The sequence below is a fragment of the Penicillium canescens genome, assembly GCF_028828765.1.
Source record: "Penicillium canescens strain IBT 15451 chromosome Unknown utg000004l_segment0_segment0, whole genome shotgun sequence".
NCBI lineage: Eukaryota > Fungi > Ascomycota > Eurotiomycetes > Eurotiales > Aspergillaceae > Penicillium > Penicillium canescens.
The window spans coordinates 4,999,700-5,017,377 of record NW_026703966.1 but is presented as its reverse complement, the minus strand read 5'-3'; the positions used below and the strand labels follow the sequence as shown (position 1 = coordinate 5,017,377).

The 17,678-nt window shown below is 48.5% G+C and overlaps 6 protein-coding genes across 6 annotated transcripts; 4 read left to right on the top strand and 2 right to left on the bottom strand.

Moving 5' to 3' along the window:
* Positions 1 to 223: 223 nt before the first annotated feature.
* Positions 224 to 899, top strand: N7446_007254 (uncharacterized protein; the record flags this gene model as incomplete). Its single annotated transcript, XM_058516000.1, has 2 exons — positions 224 to 439; positions 660 to 899. 2 exons carry the CDS (start codon positions 224 to 226, stop codon positions 897 to 899), a joined length of 456 nt encoding a protein of 151 aa, XP_058373178.1.
* A 5,221-nt stretch (positions 900 to 6,120) lies between these two features.
* N7446_007253 (uncharacterized protein) lies at positions 6,121 to 7,175 on the bottom strand (the record flags this gene model as incomplete). The annotated part of the gene is made up of 2 exons (XM_058515999.1): positions 6,121 to 6,762; positions 6,795 to 7,175. The coding sequence occupies 2 exons, from the start codon at positions 7,173 to 7,175 to the stop codon at positions 6,121 to 6,123; spliced, it is 1,023 nt and encodes a 340-aa protein (XP_058373177.1).
* Positions 7,176 to 8,466: 1,291 nt separating this feature from the next.
* On the top strand, positions 8,467 to 9,338 carry N7446_007252 (peroxiredoxin; the record flags this gene model as incomplete). The annotated part of the gene is made up of 3 exons (XM_058515998.1): positions 8,467 to 8,614; positions 8,663 to 8,844; positions 8,901 to 9,338. 3 exons carry the CDS (start codon positions 8,467 to 8,469, stop codon positions 9,336 to 9,338), a joined length of 768 nt encoding a protein of 255 aa, XP_058373176.1.
* Positions 9,339 to 10,064: 726 nt separating this feature from the next.
* N7446_007251 (beta-glucosidase) lies at positions 10,065 to 12,769 on the top strand (the record flags this gene model as incomplete). The annotated part of the gene is made up of 3 exons (XM_058515997.1): positions 10,065 to 10,835; positions 10,885 to 11,136; positions 11,189 to 12,769. 3 exons carry the CDS (start codon positions 10,065 to 10,067, stop codon positions 12,767 to 12,769), a joined length of 2,604 nt encoding a protein of 867 aa, XP_058373175.1.
* Positions 12,770 to 14,004: 1,235 nt separating this feature from the next.
* N7446_007250 (uncharacterized protein) lies at positions 14,005 to 14,268 on the bottom strand (the record flags this gene model as incomplete). Its single annotated transcript, XM_058515996.1, has 1 exon — positions 14,005 to 14,268. The coding sequence occupies one exon, from the start codon at positions 14,266 to 14,268 to the stop codon at positions 14,005 to 14,007; it is 264 nt and encodes an 87-aa protein (XP_058373174.1).
* Positions 14,269 to 15,718: 1,450 nt separating this feature from the next.
* N7446_007249 (uncharacterized protein) lies at positions 15,719 to 17,471 on the top strand (the record flags this gene model as incomplete). Its single annotated transcript, XM_058515995.1, has 3 exons — positions 15,719 to 15,939; positions 16,062 to 16,752; positions 16,779 to 17,471. 3 exons carry the CDS (start codon positions 15,719 to 15,721, stop codon positions 17,469 to 17,471), a joined length of 1,605 nt encoding a protein of 534 aa, XP_058373173.1.
* Between the last annotated feature and the right edge of the window lie 207 nt (positions 17,472 to 17,678).

The window sequence follows — 17,678 nt, the reverse complement described above, 5'->3', positions numbered from 1 at the left end:
GTAGAAAAAATGTTAGTTTTCCACATTGTAGGAAACATATCCAAGCAGTTTATTTGTGATAACAATACTTTAATGACCGTGAGCACCCTATATATAACTCCCCCCGCCCCGCTGAGAGGGTAAGACGAGCTGCTTTTTAATACAACGAGCAGTACGACAGGTTCAAACCGATATTCTTATCTCTACTACAACTTTCATCGTTTAAGCAAACGTCCTTGCAAAGATGCTTTTCTCTCTTCTTACGCTTTTGTGCTGTGCTTTTGTCACCGCGCTCCCCGGAGAACACGGTCCAGAAACGTGGGGTGGACCTAAGGGTGGTGGTGGTGGAAATGGGAATAAGTTCATTAGCGGCGGAAATGGTGGCGGGGTTGGGATTGGGATTGGGGGTGGCGGTGGTGGTGGTGGTACTGGTTGTGACCCAGTCGCCTGTGACATCAAGGTAAGATATGATACATCCATGGATATCTGAGAATTTACATGGGTACTAACATATTGATTCATTAAAGTGTCGAAAATTGGGTGACCAATCTGGTTACTGTGACAACAGTGATAGATCTACAGGTTTACTTGGACTTGATATCCTTGGAGAAACTATGCCGTTAGTCTTTTTCTTGATCTTCTTGGTATAGTAGAGCCATCTAAAAGCTAATATGAAATAGAGGCTGCATTTGTGTACCAACAACCACGACAGATTGTACTACAACTGCTACAGCCACGACCACCGTTACCAGTTCAACCTGCTCCGTTACAGTCACGTCTACGGGTACAGCAACCACCACGTCCACAATCACCTCTACGGGTACAGCAACCACCACCACCACGTCCACAACCACAACCACCGCTACTGCTTGCCCTACTGTCGCATGCTTCTGCTGCACCAACCAGACCCAACTGGGTGACAATTTCCTTACCGGTACATGCGACACTATTCCGAACTCTGGAACCTGCCCTGTAGGCAATGCACAAGGTCGAAGCCACAAAGTCTGCTGCAATGGTGCTGGAACTTGCCAGCAGCTAACTTAATCATATTGGATGTATTACTTGTCCAAGGTTTGGGTGTCCAAATTTCCGCTTGTTTCGCTCCCTTCATTCGGGTTTCAACCCTCAGTTACCGGTGACTTGAAGACTTTATTCTCTCAAGTAATTAGCTGGTTTTTATTTGTCGAGGACCTTGATGCGTATTACTATTTAATTAACAACTTCAGCAAAGCGTCTTGTTTCTCCTGCTTGTTTTGTGATCTTGTCTTATTGATGTCTTCCACATCTTGAACAAGAGCTCGGCTTAAGGAGTCATTCGATAGTTTTCTCTTCTTAATTTGATTTCAATTCTCTTGCAACTATTCTATTAGAAATGAAGCTAGCGTCAACATTGATAACCCGCGAAAGTAGGTGGGTCACCACCGAACTCTGGGTTTGATCTTGAAGGAAGAAAATCGAAGCCATTGAAAAGATCACAACCTAGAACGACCTCACAGACCGCGGCTTTCGAAACCGAAAACATTGCCTGGCTGAAGAAAAGAGACAAAGAGTTGGGAATGTTTGCCTCGATGGGCATCTGGTTTGATTCGTTAGAGGCAGCGGAGTGGATGCTCGACAATGGGCTGCTGATCGATCAACGGTACATTGGAAGAGTGTTCAAGAACTCAAGAACTGATCCAGCTTTCGTTATCGGAACACAGGAACAGCTCCCAAAGACCCGATGGGGAATTCATCACTCGGTTCGAAAAGGTTTATGGTGACATTGTCTCCGTTGGAAGCAGTGATCAAGGTCCACGTCCTCATCCTTTAATTATCCCCTCCTGATTTCATGGCCGCTTGATGTAGAATAGAGCGCTTGGTGTAACGCCTAAGCCCCAATAATAATAAGCATGCCAAAAACACCAGAAATTGATGGTTCTATCAATCCTAACGCCTTCGTCTTCCTTAAGACCTCACAAACCGCAACATCCCACCACCTTTAGACCCAGAACAGTCACGAGATAAAATGATCGCGAGCCTCCCATGGTCGACTCGAGATTCCATGCCACATAATACTTCGGTGACTGAGTAAGCTGACCGCAGTTGGCTGATGTCGCTGGATGTAGCCATGGTAGATATTATACGATCGCTCTTCGGCACGACCAAAAATCAACGAGCGTTGTGCTCTTGGGAGACTCCAATCACCATGATTCAACACGGAGCGGCAATCATATCCAACCTCGGTTCATAGAGGATGTAAACGAATTGATTGAATTCTTCTAAACCCGCCGCCTACGCGGCTGTCTTCCCGTGTACGGTCGATCACCCTCTTGTCTCTGAGCCACCCGGGAAGGAACTCCACCATCGACCAAATCGTAACGAACCGGCCGGACCTGCTTGTGAAGTGTCATATTTATCACGAAAACTACGGATCAGATCACCGCGCAACGTAATCTGACTGGAGCCTCGGGTCCCAATGCAAGGCTAAATACGAGAAAGACCCTACGACCACGCAAACTGGGATAAGATCGGCGACGGGGTGCTTTGACAAGTTGGTGGATGGAAGGATGGGGAAATGAGACGGGCACTGCGGGTGATAAATTTACTCCCAACCTGTGATCAACGCCGTACTTTAAACACTGGTTCACCCAGATCCCAAAATACAACAAACCGAGGCCAATCACCTGCGCCGGAGGTGGCGGGAGAGCTGCGAGGAATTCGGACTAGACCATACCCGCTCTATGACACTCTTCAAGACATGCACCAAAACGAAGGACATGGGCTCGGGCCATCGAGAAAGCCATATTATCACGTTGGAAACAATTTCTAGACGGAACTCTGGATTGGAAACTCTTAAAAAGCTACCACCTATATGAACTAGCGAGAAGCCTGGTGTGTATCCCGGGCTCTGCAAGTCGGCACCGACGAGCTCACTAAGTACGAGGAGAAGGCGCAAACTTTCTCGGACAGTTTCTTCCCTAAGAACGACGAGCCCCACGAGGTCCGCTAACGCTGGCACTTTTGGAACTCCCGTGGCAACCTATCACCGGGTTAGAGATGCAGCTATCTCTCAAAGCTGCAAAAAGCTCCACCGCACCGGGCGAGGACGGTCTTTTAACGCTCACATTTACCTACTGCATAGGTTGGTTGGTTTGCCCTAAGCTCCATGCAAACCAGGAAATATTCCAGTATCCCGTCCTAGCCGTTTGATAGGTTTTCAAAGATATTGTGTGGTTCCCCCAAGCCGACAGTAAGTTGTATCCACATGCGACAAGGTCAGTCTAACGGCTCGCATTCGTGGACCACGATCCATACATAGAACGCCACCGCCGGATATAATCTACGCAACATTAATAGAAGGTCAAACTTTAACCGTAACTTTAAATTACAGGCTAGTAAAAGATCGATTTGAAACCTTAAGTTAATTCGTCCCATGGAAGGATCATAAAACAACAATAATATCCAACCACTTATTCATCACCTTGGGAAAACTGAACTATGCCTGGGAAATATTTGATTCGCTGCTTTACTTCAATGAGCTGGATTGCGTCCGAGGAGGCAATTAAATCTAATACAATAGGATCTAGACTATCTAATCTAGTAGCAATTTGGCTCTATTGGAAGAGCCTTCCCACCCTAGTCTTATTCCGGCCTCTTAACCTTAACAGCCCCCAATATAGTATGACTTCTTAAAATCTAAATAAGTCAACTAATTTCGATTGTTCTCATGGTCCAGAACATATGTATGTCATAGTCGCATCATGTCTCACGAGACTACTTCTATAAGGGAAGTTGATTAGAGGCCACAGCAACTATAAAAAGACCCAACTGTCCTCTCTTTCAGCGTTCTGTTCAACATATATCCAAGACCAACAAGTTTGCTCTATATAACTTCTAACCCTTTCGTAACACTTCCGTTTGTGCTCAGAACGCAGGTGTGAAGATGCGATTCAGCACTATTGCCATTGTTCTTGCGGCTGCCACCGCCGCATCTGCTACATGCACACTCGACGACTCCGTGGAGCATTGCACGAAAGATTGTACTTGCACTTGCTCCTTCCTACCCACGCCAGGTTCTGGAAACCAAGGTTGTACCAGCAGAGTGCGAACTCATTTTACTTGTGGCTCCCCACAAACCGACACCACCACTGTAAAGTGTGATGAGGAATGTCCTCCTTGCGGCTGCCCTACAAAGCCGACTCCGCAATGCAAAGTGCCTGGCGATCCCGCTTGTGTCCAAGCACAAAGTGCTTGCGGCCCTGTCACTTGCGAATGTTAATCATAATGGTGAGTTCAAGGTGATAAGTTGAATTTCATTAATTGTGCTCTAATATTGCTGACAGCGTAAAAGTTTCAATTTCCTTCATTCTGGGCGATGGGGAGGAACAAAGTCCTTCGTCCCTGTTTGAATTCAAAGGGGGAAAGGGCTAGGAAATAAGATAGGAGGGCATCTTGAAGGGACAATATCGTTGAACTACTGCGACAAAAGTCTTTCGCTACCCACAGATTGTCAATTTCAATATTTCTTTTGTTTTCTGAACGGAGGACAGCATACGTAATCTTTTTTCACATTTCCTGTAAATCTGGCTAGTAGTGGCCTGCAAAGTGATCCTTGTATAAAGGATGGCGAAAATACATTAATTCTGTACCGTACGGTACAAACGCTCGATCGGGGATACAGTATTATTTTGACCGTTACTGAAAGGGTTTAAGTGTATCTTGGCACTGTGGCTGGAGAACAATGAAAGAGTGTAGGTGGTGGGCACCAATCTCCGGAAGTACTGTAGCTGAGTTGCTAATTTCAACTATTCGATTGTACGAGATTGTTTAAGTCCCAACCCAGTATCAAGTACTCCTCTACCTAAGTATTCTCTGGCGGTATTGTGAAGCAGGTGAACCATGCCGTCTTTGAATGTCAAAAAGGAGCCGTATTTCCGAATAATAAATTAGATTTAACTAAATCTGGTAACCCTGCAAGGACGTCAAATTTAGCGTAAGACGGCGGTCGAAGCGCGAAGTAGGAAGCCGCTAGAACTACTCTACAGTACTCCATGTTCTATCTAATTGCATTCTTAACCTTCTCTGTTAGACGATCATATAGGCTCTTAAGAGAGGGAGGACTTCGACCTTTCTAGGTGCGAATTCGAAGGGGAGGACCGGAAGCGAAAGAAATACGAATACTATTCGAGTCGGCGTAGCGAGTGTATAAATGTGAGCGTTATCTGTGGCGTATTTGAAGCAAGCTAATAGGTATAGGTTCCTCTTACGATTCGTAAGCCTATTTAGAGAGAGATATCGGCGCTTAAGCGGGCGGTATTATCCGGTAATAAGCGGAAGATCTGAAGAAGCAACGTAGGCTTATACACGCGTACTTCTATGTATATAGAAGGGTGAAGAAAGAATTAGCTAGCGGCAAGAGAGAGCGCCGAAGAGATCGAGCCTAGTTAAGGAAGAAGCAAGAGAAGAAGTAGCAGATAGGAAGGAAGCCGTAGCATTAGACCGATAGGGAGAGCCATTAGAAAAGTATCAATTGAGGTTATATATATATATTAACAATAGCAGTAAGGACGATAATAATATCAGAGACTAAACAAAGAACTGGACACGAAATAAGAAGAAATAGGACGTGATGTGGCCAAAAAGGTGAATTAAGGCGGAATTGCAAAAGTGATGGGATAGGGCAGAAAAAGGCGGTGAAAGCAAAAGCGAGTCGAAACATGCCGAGGCAAATATACATATTAGACATACATATTAGAAAGATTCGTCCTGGTGCACGAGGTCACTCTATTAACGACGGTCATATATACATAAATAGAAGAGTTCAACTGTTCAGGTCCTTCGTCAACGTGTTTCGTTGGGCCATTCAAAGGTAGTACTTACCAAAGTCCCAATAGGATGCTTGCGGTTCATCTGGCGCAATGAAGAAAAGAAAATTGAGACAGTGTATGTGCAGGCTCTTGGCAACATCAAAGGGGAAGCTGGAGAGCCAGAGAGCTTCACCAGCTAGTGTAGCACCATTATATGTCAATATAAATTGTTTAAAAAAAGCATTCAAACCTCCAAAAGAATATACAAGCATCGAAGAGAAGCTTAAGTAGATATCATAGTCATGGTGTATCAAAGAAAATTAAAAGGAATGCTGTGAGACGCCCAGTTTATTTGTCACTCTTGGTTGTCGGCGTCAGCCTGCTCACCCCCATCTTTGTTCTTCCAAGAGCCAGCATAATGATGTTCTACGAGGTAAGGGCCTCTGTTTTTTGGCCAGCCGCCTTGTCCAGCGGCAAAGGCTGCATCAGGAAGAACTAGAACATCCTGAAAGAGTGTTGGTTGTGTGATGTTTGTAATGTTGTCTCGGCCCATGGGCAACCCCATTTCGAGCTCCAAGTTTTGAAAGAGCGCACGAGTCATGGCTTGCGGTCCTGTCACATCGACGACGTCGCTGATCATTTCCATCGATAGGTCGGCCACGGTGACATTATTCTGTGTTGCAGAGACCTCCAAAGCCTTGATGACATATTTTATCACGGCGACAATGTGACTTGTCCTCGGTTTGCTCATGACTGTCCAACTTGAGAATTGGAAACCGTCGAATTCCAAACCGACGACGACATTGGCTTTACTCTTGAATTTCTCCGGAATCCATGTGTCGACTGGTTGATGGCATGTCACGTCAAGGTCGCTCCAGATTCCACCGTCGGCATAGAGGATTAGTTGTCGGAGAAGGTCTGCCTTCAGGATAGGCACTTGGAGCGATAAATACAGATCGAGAATGTGCGGGTAGTCGGCATATTGTTCGCGGACGTACTGGTCTGCACTAATGTCTGTAAGAATCTCACGTCGAAGGCTCGGATTCTTGTCCAGCCAGCTGCGTACTTCGACCTCTCGCTCTGGGCTGATTCCCATGGGGCCGGTCTTCTGCCATAGTTTGGCTGGGATGTCGAGAGCTTGTGATGCCGATATGAATTTGTAATAGGCAGGTAGCTGGACTTTTCAGGAAGTGGTGTTCCCTTCACCTGACTGTTTGTGGCACTTGGCTGAGGTAAGAATATCGTCTTGATCTCCGCAGAAGTGTTGTTCACTTTGGCATCGTCTGAACAGAGGCATTCGCGGTAGCCAAAAGTCAGACTCGGGGAGTCTGCACGCAGTTTCAGCGCTATCCAGAGAGAAGATGTGACGAACAAGAGCAGTACGCCCAGTAGGTAGTGAAAACGTCCCATCCTGGCGGTGATGTGATTCCAGGGGGAGTTGAGGCGAACGTCAGAAATTATATCCAAAAGGAGATAGCGGTTATTTGAATGTGAGATCCACTCTGTCAGATATATCAGAAACTTGGCTGTCCATTCCGGAAGTGTATCGCTATTTGGTGTAGATCAGATCTTTCAATTGACCCGGTTTTGCAAAAGCATAGTATCCACCCCATTCTCAGGATAGACTGTATCCCACCGTGAATATCAATAGTGAATATAGCGAAAAGAACATCCCAGGCGTGAGGAGCGGCTAAATAGTCTGAGAGACCGTGATTAGAACGGACTAGTTCGGAGGCGCTTATGTCTACCGGGGGTCGATATTAAGGGTCTCACATTGAGCCACTCACGTTGCTAGATTGCGCGGCAGGGTCCAATTATATGCAACATATCCAATCAACAACTCTACCATAACCACGCGGTGGTCAGCTTTAATTCGGTATTTATAGCCCATCCAAGACAAAATCCTGTGGCCGGGACTGTTCTTGTTCTGATGCATCGAAGTTGGCTTGTGGTTAGAGGGTATCTGGCAAAATAGTCAAAAATCACTGTATGTATATTCAAGACGTCCGAATGCAAATCATGTTATTTTTCTCCCAACATTGCCGCTATGTTGAATGTGATATGTGCCTGCAGCAAGCCAATGATAACGCGTTTTGCTTTTTCCTTCGGTCTTGACTGTCCGAAGCTCAGCCACTCTGGATATATAAACCTTGATAATAATATTGATTAAGGGCCAATGGTATAGGAGTACAAATAGCCAAAGAAGGATAATGATCAAGGATGGAGTAGGAGACAAGGGGATACTAGAGTAAGCAAGGTCTACATGTATCAAACACGGGCATCAGTCTCAAGTATCAATTTGCAACAAGTGGTTGCTAGGCCCTTTAATATGTATTCACCTCTGTGTGGCCATTTTAGAGGCTGTTCTTTCTCTATAATGGTAGCAGTTTGCATCCTTCCTTAGCGCAAGATGTTTAAATCCTTCAGGAAATTCTCCACAAAGGTATGAAGAACCCAACTTATCAAATGACACGTATGACATTGATATGTAACGACAGTTCTCAGTGTCATATGGGCATGGAGATAAGTACAAGTCTATCACCGACAAAGAGCTTGTGAAATTCATACTTCTACATACATCTCGCTGTGACCCCGGCCATTGTGTGATTAGTCAGTGCCGACCTCGGTCCGGCTATGACGTTTTAGACAAACTTCCAAGTGGAGAGCTTCGAGCTCAATCTTGCACTTTTTCATATTCATCATGGCTTCCAAGGTCGCTCCCCAAATGTTCCGCGCATTCCGTGCTGCTCCTCGCGTTGCCCCTTGGGCTGTACCTCGTGCGCCCGCTTTCCGTCGCTTCTTCGCGGCCCAAGCTCAGGAACAGCCGCGTCTTCGCCTGGGTTCCACTGGTACGGGGAATTCAAGTATATGCTACGAGTAATGCTGACAAGAGATAGCACCCAACTTCAAGGCTCTGACCACAAAGGGTGAGATTGACTTCCACGAGTGGATCGGCAACAGCTGGGCCATCCTCTTCTCTCACCCGGCCGATTTCACCCCGGTCTGCACGACCGAGCTTGGTGCCTTTGCCAAGCTGAAGGATGAATTCGAGAAGCGCGGGGTAAAGATGATTGGATTGGTGAGTTTCAGCCATTGATAGTCCACCTGACACTGGCTAATGCAACCTTTCAATAGAGCGCCAACGATCTCGGCTCCCACGACGAATGGATCAAGGACATCAACGAAGTCGGTTCGACACAGGTCCAATTCCCGATCATCGCCGATGCCGACCGCAAGGTTGCCTTCCTCTACGATATGATCGACCAGCAGGACTTGGATAACATCGACCAGAAGGGAATTGCTTTTACTATCAGATCCGTCTTCATCATCGATCCGAGCAAGAAGATCCGCCTTACCATGATGTACCCCGCTTCCACGGGCCGAAACTCCGCTGAGGTCCTCCGAGTCATTGATTCCCTGCAGACCGGCGACAAGAAGGGCGTGACCACTCCCATCGACTGGAAGGTCGGCGACGACGTCATCGTGCCCCCCTCCGTGTCGACTCCCGACGCGAAGAAGAAGTTCGGCGAGGTTCGCGAGGTTAAGCCTTATCTGCGTTACACCAAGATTTAAAGATGGATTTCCCGTTTTGTGTACAACATGTATAACATTCGATCCATAGAGAAATTTTGAAAATGTCGATCGCGTTCCCAGAGTCGCGTGTTCTATTTACAGTAATCACTCCGTGGATGATCTCAACTAGCACCGGAGCAACCTCGGTGGACCATCAATCATAGGGTGGAAAATGGGTCTTGGTGATCGGAAGTCACGCTTCAACTGTTCTAACCCCTGACACCATGTCTGTTTAGGGCAAGGATAATCCGGGGAGCCGTTCATTACTGCTACAAGCCCCCCATCCTTGATTTATGCGGGAACGATGTCCAGACTATACCCGTCAAGTTAATAGATTATGTCCATCAACCTCGGCTATGCAAGCGAAGCCCACCACAAGTCGATCCCTGAACAATAATCACTATTCCAAGCCCTCAAGGCACCGCCAAGCGGGAATGCTGGCTGAATCCCATGACGATCTATACTCTTATGGAGCAAGGATCGCTTGATAGCCATGGTGTGCAGAGTCATTCCTCCGAAATGCCCACACGGGCGTCACTCCTTTCCTGTTCCTGCGATACCGTCCGTGGTCACACCCAGTCTTTATAAACGGTGGGATCTATCTGTGGAAAGTTCTGCAGATTCTTAAATCTGGGGAAAATGCACTCCTTCTTTATACTTGCCTAAATACGTTCATTCTTATACTTGTTATTCTATTTATCCGTGCTCGGAAGTACCCCGGACGCCATGGCTCCTTGGGCACATCTAGCTCTAGTCACTCTTTTCACCCCACTCCTGGCCTCCCCAGTCAGCGAATCCGAGTCTATAATCAACCAAAAACGCGCAGCGGAAGGATATGAATCGCCTCCGTATTATCCCACTCCTCCAGGAGGATGGGTGTCCGACTGGAGCGAAGCCTACGAAAAGGCTCACAAGGTCGTGAGCAACATGACGCTGGCCGAGAAAGTCAACTTGACCACTGGAACAGGCTTCTTCATGGGCCCCTGCGTGGGCCAAACAGGCAGCGCGCCCCGATTTGGTATCCCGAATATCTGTCTGCAGGACTCTCCTGTCGGAATCCGGAATTCGGACCACAACACCGCTTTTCCGCCGGGTATTACTGTGGGTGCGACCTTTAACAAGGACCTCATGTATGAGCGCGGTGTCGGTTTGGGCGAAGAGGCTCGAGGCAAGGGCGTCAATGTTCTTCTCGGGCCTGCTGTTGGTCCCCTTGGCCGCAAGCCGCGTGGTGGTCGTATTTGGGAGGCATTCGGTGCCGATCCATCTCTGCAAGCCTTTGCAGGTGCAGAAACTATCAAGGGCATGCAAAGCACCGGTGCGATTGCTGCTATCAAACATTTCATTGGCAACGAGCAGGAAATGTTCCGCATGAGCAGCGTTGTTACCAAAGGGTACTCGTCCAATATTGATGACCGCACATTGCATGAACTGTATCTTTGGCCTTTTGCCGAAGGTGTTCGCGCTGGCGTAGGCTCTCTCATGACTGCGTATAATGATGTAAGGATTGTTGGTCTCTGTCTTGTGTTGGGTGACTGACTTGGAGTAGGTGAACAGCTCGGCCTGTAGCCAGAACAGCAAGCTGCTCAACGGAATCCTCAAGGATGAGCTTGGTTTCCAGGGGTTTGTCATGACTGACTGGCTGGGTCATTACACAGGTGTGGCTTCAGCGCTGGCCGGCTTGGATATGGCTATGCCCGGTGACGGTGCTGTCCCTCTATTTGGCGACAGTTATTGGGGACCAGAGATGTCGCGCTCGGTTCTGAATGGAAGTGTCCCCGTGGACCGTCTGAACGACATGGTACGTTGATATAGTTAGCTCAAACATCTATCCGATCTAACACACAAGCTAGGTCACTCGTATTGTTGCGACTTGGTACAAGTTCGGTCAGGATAAAGACTACCCTTTGCCTAACTTCTCGACCAACACTCAAGACAAGGAGGGACCGCTTTACCCGGGTGCTCTCTTCTCTCCTTCTGGAGTTGTCAATCAATTCGTCGATGTCACAGCAAATCACAATGCCACAGTGCGAGCCGTTGCCCGAGAGGCAATTACCCTACTCAAGAATGACATGGACATACTCCCTCTCAGTCGCAATGACAACTTGAAAGTCTTCGGTACGGATGCAGGAGGAAACCCAGACGGTCTCAACTCATGCACTGATATGGGATGCAACAAGGGCGTTTTGACGATGGGCTGGGGCAGTGGCACGGCCAGATTCCCCTACCTCATCACTCCCCAGGAGGCCATTGCCAATGTGACCAACAATGTGGAATTCCATATCACCGACTCATTCCCTTCGGACGTCACCGCCAATTCCAGCGATATCGCTCTTGTCTTTATCAATGCTGACTCTGGGGAGAACTATGTCACTGTCGAAGGAAACCCTGGAGATCGCACCAACGCCGGCCTCAATGCTTGGCACAATGGTGACGACCTCGTAAAAGCGGCAGCCAAGAAGTTCTCGAATGTTGTGGTGATTATTCACACTGTCGGACCGATCTTAATGGAAGAATGGGTCGATTTGGAATCCGTTAAAGCCATTGTCGTAGCCCATCTTCCCGGACAAGAAGCAGGTAACTCTCTTACCGATGTCTTGTTCGGAGACTACAGTCCCAGTGGACACATGCCGTACACAATCCCCAAGAGCGAAGACGATTACCCGGAAAGTGTCGGCCTAATCAACCAGCCGTTCGGCCAGATCCAGGATACTTTCACCGAAGGTCTATACGTGGACTACCGCCATTTCATGAAAGCAAATGTGACACCTCGATACCCCTTCGGCCACGGTCTATCCTACACAACGTTCAACTTCTCCCAACCCTCCTTGTCAGTGGTTACTCCCTTGGACACTGCCTACCCAGCAGCCCGTCCCACCAAACCAGCCACTCCAACCTACAACGCCAGCATTCCCGCCGCATCAGAAGTAGCCTGGTCATCAACCACATTCACCCGCATCTGGCGCTACCTCTACCCTTACCTGGATAACCCACAGTCTATCACTGCATCCAACAAATACCCCTACCCAGATGGATACAGCACGGAACCGCACCCCGTTCCTCGCGCTGGTGGCGGCCAGGGTGGAAACCCAGCCCTCTTTGAAACCACCTTCTCGGTTCAGGTGCAGGTACAGAATACAGGAAAGCGACACGGCAAGGCCGTTGCCCAGCTTTATGTTGAGCTTCCGTCGTCTCTTGGTCTTGATACGCCTGAGCTACAGCTACGTCAATTTGAGAAGACCAAGGAGCTTGCGCCAGGCCAGAGTGAGACTCTGACACTTCATATTACTCGGAAGGATGTTAGTGTTTGGGATGTCGATGTGCAGGATTGGAAGGCTCCTGTTCATGGACAGGGTGTTAAGATCTGGGTTGGGAATAGTGTTGCTGATCTACCTGTTTTGTGTACTGTTGGTGGCGACTGTTCGGCCGAGTAAGGAAAGGTCAACCTGTAGAGATTTTTCTTGTATGTTTCCTTGGTTTCTCTGGATACTTGAGATCTAGTATATGCTATATTCATGTTCTATGTAATAATTAATGGGCCAAATCAAACGAAACTCCCATTTGTGACAGATGGAATCCTTGCATGACCACCTTAGGAATGGCGTGGTATTTGCAGTACCTGTATGGTGCTCTGGTGATTGAAGTTAGCCTCGACGATGTACAGCTTAAGTGCAAGGCGCTATATACAATGCATACCTGAAAGACGAGCTTGAAATACGCTGAGAGCAGCTTCAAACACGGCAAAACTTTGATACTATGATTCCCCGAGTAAATTGTATACAGGCGATGTTAGTGTGTATAGCTTTTCCTGTATAAATCAGGAACAGGATAACTACGCCTTGTCTCAGGGTTGTGTCAGTGGATTGGGATCTCTCTCATTATTCATATGGTCAGAAGTCATTGATTCTTGCTAAAGCTATGCTTTTGGACACACATCCATTGCAGCACCAATTAACCGAATCGTCGTCATGGTCGGCGAGCAGAGGTGCCGGTCGCGCGCCTGGAAACTTAGTTGCATTGGCTTTTTTGCACCGTCTCATCAATGCCAATAACCATCACGACCAAACCAACCGCCCAACCTTTATCCAGTTCGCCAAACCTGTGTATGCGAAGGCCAAGGGATGGACTTATTAGGGAACCATTAGTGGTTTGCTCTGCGGGAAATGATGAGTGGGGAAGCAGTCCAGAAAAGTTAAAGGCGCCCCCGTCGGCGCGCTCCTCTGACAAGGATATCATGCCATCAATTAGCCAACTGCAGCAAGATTCAAGGCATACGATTGTAACCTCGCCAAGGCTTCCTTGTCCACAGTGGTATCCAAACCAGGGCTTTATAGAACATGAACACGACCACCCTCATACTCAATCTTCCGTACCAATAACTGTGCCTCGGGCTATCGAACCTCAGCGAAGATTCAAAGATCCGATGGGGAATGGGCAGGCTCGTCATCGACGGAGACGCGTCCCACGGGACAACTGCGAAAGCCTGCAGTACTGCGGCGATACCAATACCAGAATAAGAATCGGAGCATGGCTTTACAAGGATGCCATTCTGATTTGCATTGTTGACAACTCGAGCAAATACCGTGAAGACGCCGCATGTTGTGATGTTAGGCTGGATAACGTCGATTTTCTTTCTGGTGATAGCTTCAAGACTTTGTCGATTTGATTTTCAAATGTCCCCAAGCAAGCATGCCTCCTCCGTCTTGGCGCGGATAAGGCCTATCAGGTATCGCGTTGGCTTCTCGCGTTCGAAAAGTAAAGTCATGCCATAATCAGCCGTCATGGGCCCGACCTTCCAGTCCTGCTTCCTCGTCGGCGAGGAGGCACGCAGTGAATATTCATGGTAATAAGGGCCCTCACTCCCCGCGAGAAGGTCGGAATGGTTTCCTTGCCCACGCGTAGAGGAGCTGAAATATGAGAAGACACCTAGCATGAAAGAAAGTGTAAGCAAGCATGCTAAGAGTATACACGATTAAGTCAAATCCCCCTGTCCCTTAGCAGAAGAGAAGGGATGTACTTTGAAATTTGTTGACAAACGCCTGTGCTAGGCTATATGTAGAGAGTGCTTATGGTTATTAGTGAACTTAGAAAGCGATTACTTACCTACAGGCGTAGGAGGAAACCACTCTAAAAAGTTCCCTTACCAAAACAGTGTATGTTAAGACCTCCGCGCGCGGTATGGAACCGCTTTCCGAGTTCGCTGATTATCATAAGCACTCTCTTAATATAGCCTAGCACCGCGTTTGTCAACAAATTTCAAAGTATATCCCTTCTCTTCTGCTAAGGGAGAGGGGAATTTGACTTAATCGTATATACTCTTAGCATGCTTGCTTGCACTTTCCTTTAGACGTCTCCTCACATTTCAGCTCCTCTGCACGTGGGCAAGGAACCCCTTCCGACCTTCTTGGGGCGATGTGGGTACCCTTATTACCCTGAATATTCACCGCGTGCCCCCTCGCCGACGAGGAAGGAGGACTAGAAGATCCGCGAGACTCTGTCCTGGCTGTCGGCATCATTTTCTGGGGTACTGGGAGGGAGAGGGCGACCATACGTTATGTGATGGATGTGATATTTATCTAGCGAACAGATGAAGGTCCGAAGAAAAGAAGTTGGAAACAGAAAATGCTGATAGGAAGAGAGTTGAGTGGAGGATATTTGCGAGCAGGAGAGGAGGGAAAAGGATTGTTTGGGGTGTGAGTCGGCAAGTCTTGATCAAAAGAGTCTTTTCATCAAAGACACTAAGCTAGAGAGAAGAAGAGAAAGAGAACAGGAGGGACGCTAGGAAGCTAGTCTATCTACATCTCCGTCCAATCGTTTCGGACCCCTGGTCTCACCGCCTCCCCATCCAGCCATCTAGCAAACTCCCCTATGTCGTCCGAATGTCATACATCACATGGGGGAATATCTGGGAGGAGGGTTAGGTGAAGATGGAGTTAGCCTTTATAGGAGGGAGGAAGCTAGGAGGGAGGAAGCTCTTTTGAAGTGGTGAGTTCTGCCGGGACGGGAGTGTCCGTGTGGGGCCGCAAAGCTTAATCCGGTTTGGTCTGAGTTTCGATAGTCAGGTATTAGTTGAATCCATTCATTTGAAATTTTTATTAAAATAAGAAGGGAGCATTGCTATAAGTGAATATCTGTAGTGTTAGATTCATCTTTTTGCGAGGGTTGACCAATGAGATAGGTTGCCTAATTGGGAAGGAAAGCGTCGAAGTAAAGATGGGTGTAACTTCTCCTAGCTCGTCTTTTCTCTCTTCCATTTTCTTCTTCTCTCTCCATTTACGTATCAGCTTACACTCACTTTACTATTAGCTGATATTCATTCTTTCTTCACTTGGAGGTCACTTCAAGCCTCTTTTCCATCAGAACATCCAACTCACTTGTCAGTTATGGATGGTTCATCGTTGCCCCTTTGGGGGATGCTTGTTTTCGGGTTCTTTGCTCTGTGGGCTCAGTGGTGCCCACGAAAGTGGTTCCGTGTTGTGGTCATTTTTTCGCTTTGCACTATTGTCTCTGCGTCTGTGGGTTTGGCCGTTTGGGCCAATGTCCACAAAGTCGTCGCATCTATTGGATACGGCTTTGTGGCCCGGGAAATCTGGATATTTGCGCGGTAAGCCAAAGAGACCCAGAGAGACATCCCGAGAGACACCTCAAGAGATACCCCAAGAGACACCCCAAGAGACACCCCAAACGGCTTGCTCCAGGATGTTCGAGACTGACAAATGCGAACAGTGTGTTGTGGAGCGGAGCGCCCATACACTTACCGGAGCCTCCTCAACGCGAATCCAGCAGCGCCGATTTGGTCCCAGCTGCGGATCTCAGAGCGTCGGAGGCCCAGGTGCGGGCATTGGACCACCAGGTCCGTCAGATGCGGCAAGATCGGGAGGCCGAGGTGAATCAATTGAACTCCACAATCCAATTGTACCAGCGTGGGGTGGTTTCCGGGCCTGGTCCAATTCGGCAGCTTATGGACGGGAAGCAGGCCGCGGAGAATAAAGCTCGAGGCCTTCAGTTGAAGGTGGACACGCTTGAGGCGAAGGTGGAATCTCTTGAGGGGGAGGGCGTGGCCATGAAGGCCCGAATCCCCAAAATACATGACCGGTGGGAGCACATGGGCAATGCTGGCATCTCCAAGCGGAGGCGTCGCCGGCCAGCCAAAGGGGCACTGTCCCCAGACAACAAACTGGCTTTATTCGACGCCGCCTGGGGGGCCAGGTGTTCCGTCATCCAGGCGAAGGGCAAGAAGGGACTTGAACTCGTTACCCAGCGTGTGGAGTGTTTGGAGGCATACAACAAGTGTCTCCACAAAGCAAACACCACTCTCAAGGGAGAAGTGGCCGAGAACGTTTCGCTGCGGTGGTACCAAGAAGGCCAGCTACAAAAGGCACTGCAACAAACAGAGAGAACAGCCGAACCATCCAGGGTCTGGTTTCTAGTGCCCGTCAGCAGAATATGGTGCTGACCAACCATATTGGGGGCCTAGAAGGTATACGCGACATGGAGGCCACTGCTGCCACCCACACCCACCATAGCGAATTGGAGAGCACCTACCTCACCTTGGAGAGGGCCCGCGAATCCACCCTTGCCGGTCAGAGCTATGAACACGAGGAGCGGCAGAGAGAGATCATCCGCCAGCACGAGGCGAAGAAGCTGAATGCCAAAGCCCAGATGGCAGAGGTCACTCGCCAACAAGCGGCGCAGAACCTCGATTCTCAGGGCAAGATGGAAGCCATGACCTGCCAGCACGCTGCGCTGAAACTCGACATTCATGCCAGGATGGAAGGGTTGACAGAGCAGGCAGCTTCAAACAAATCGCTGTTGGAACGGACCGAGGCCCGACTTGCGGAATCGCTCGCCGAAAACGTTGCCCTCACCAAAAGGCTAGACAGGGCTGAGAAATTTCAAGGGGCCACGAGATCTGCGCGTGGTGGCATTACGAAGTCCAAGCCAAAGCACGCCAAACTTCGCGATGGAACCAACAATCCCCAACAAAGCCAACGTTCCACAGAGGCAGCTGAAAAGCTACGAAAGGGACGGAATATGGTCCAAAGATTGAGGGCATTGCGCCCATCCTCTGAAGATCACGTCCCCAAGGCCGATGAGGACGAACTGGCGAACATCTGCAAAGGGTTGACGCTTTAGTTCAGAGGTTAGATATCGGCTGAGTCATCCAACTCAATTCCGACCTTCATGCGATCGTTATCTCCGCTCGCCGCTCTCTCTCTTCTCTCTGTTCTCTGTTCTGTGTTCCGCTCTGTTCTCTCTTCTTTGTTACGGCTCTTGCTCTCTGGTCTCTGTCTTTGCTCCCTGGTCTCTGCTCCGTCTCTTCTCTCCGATCACACTTTCCCT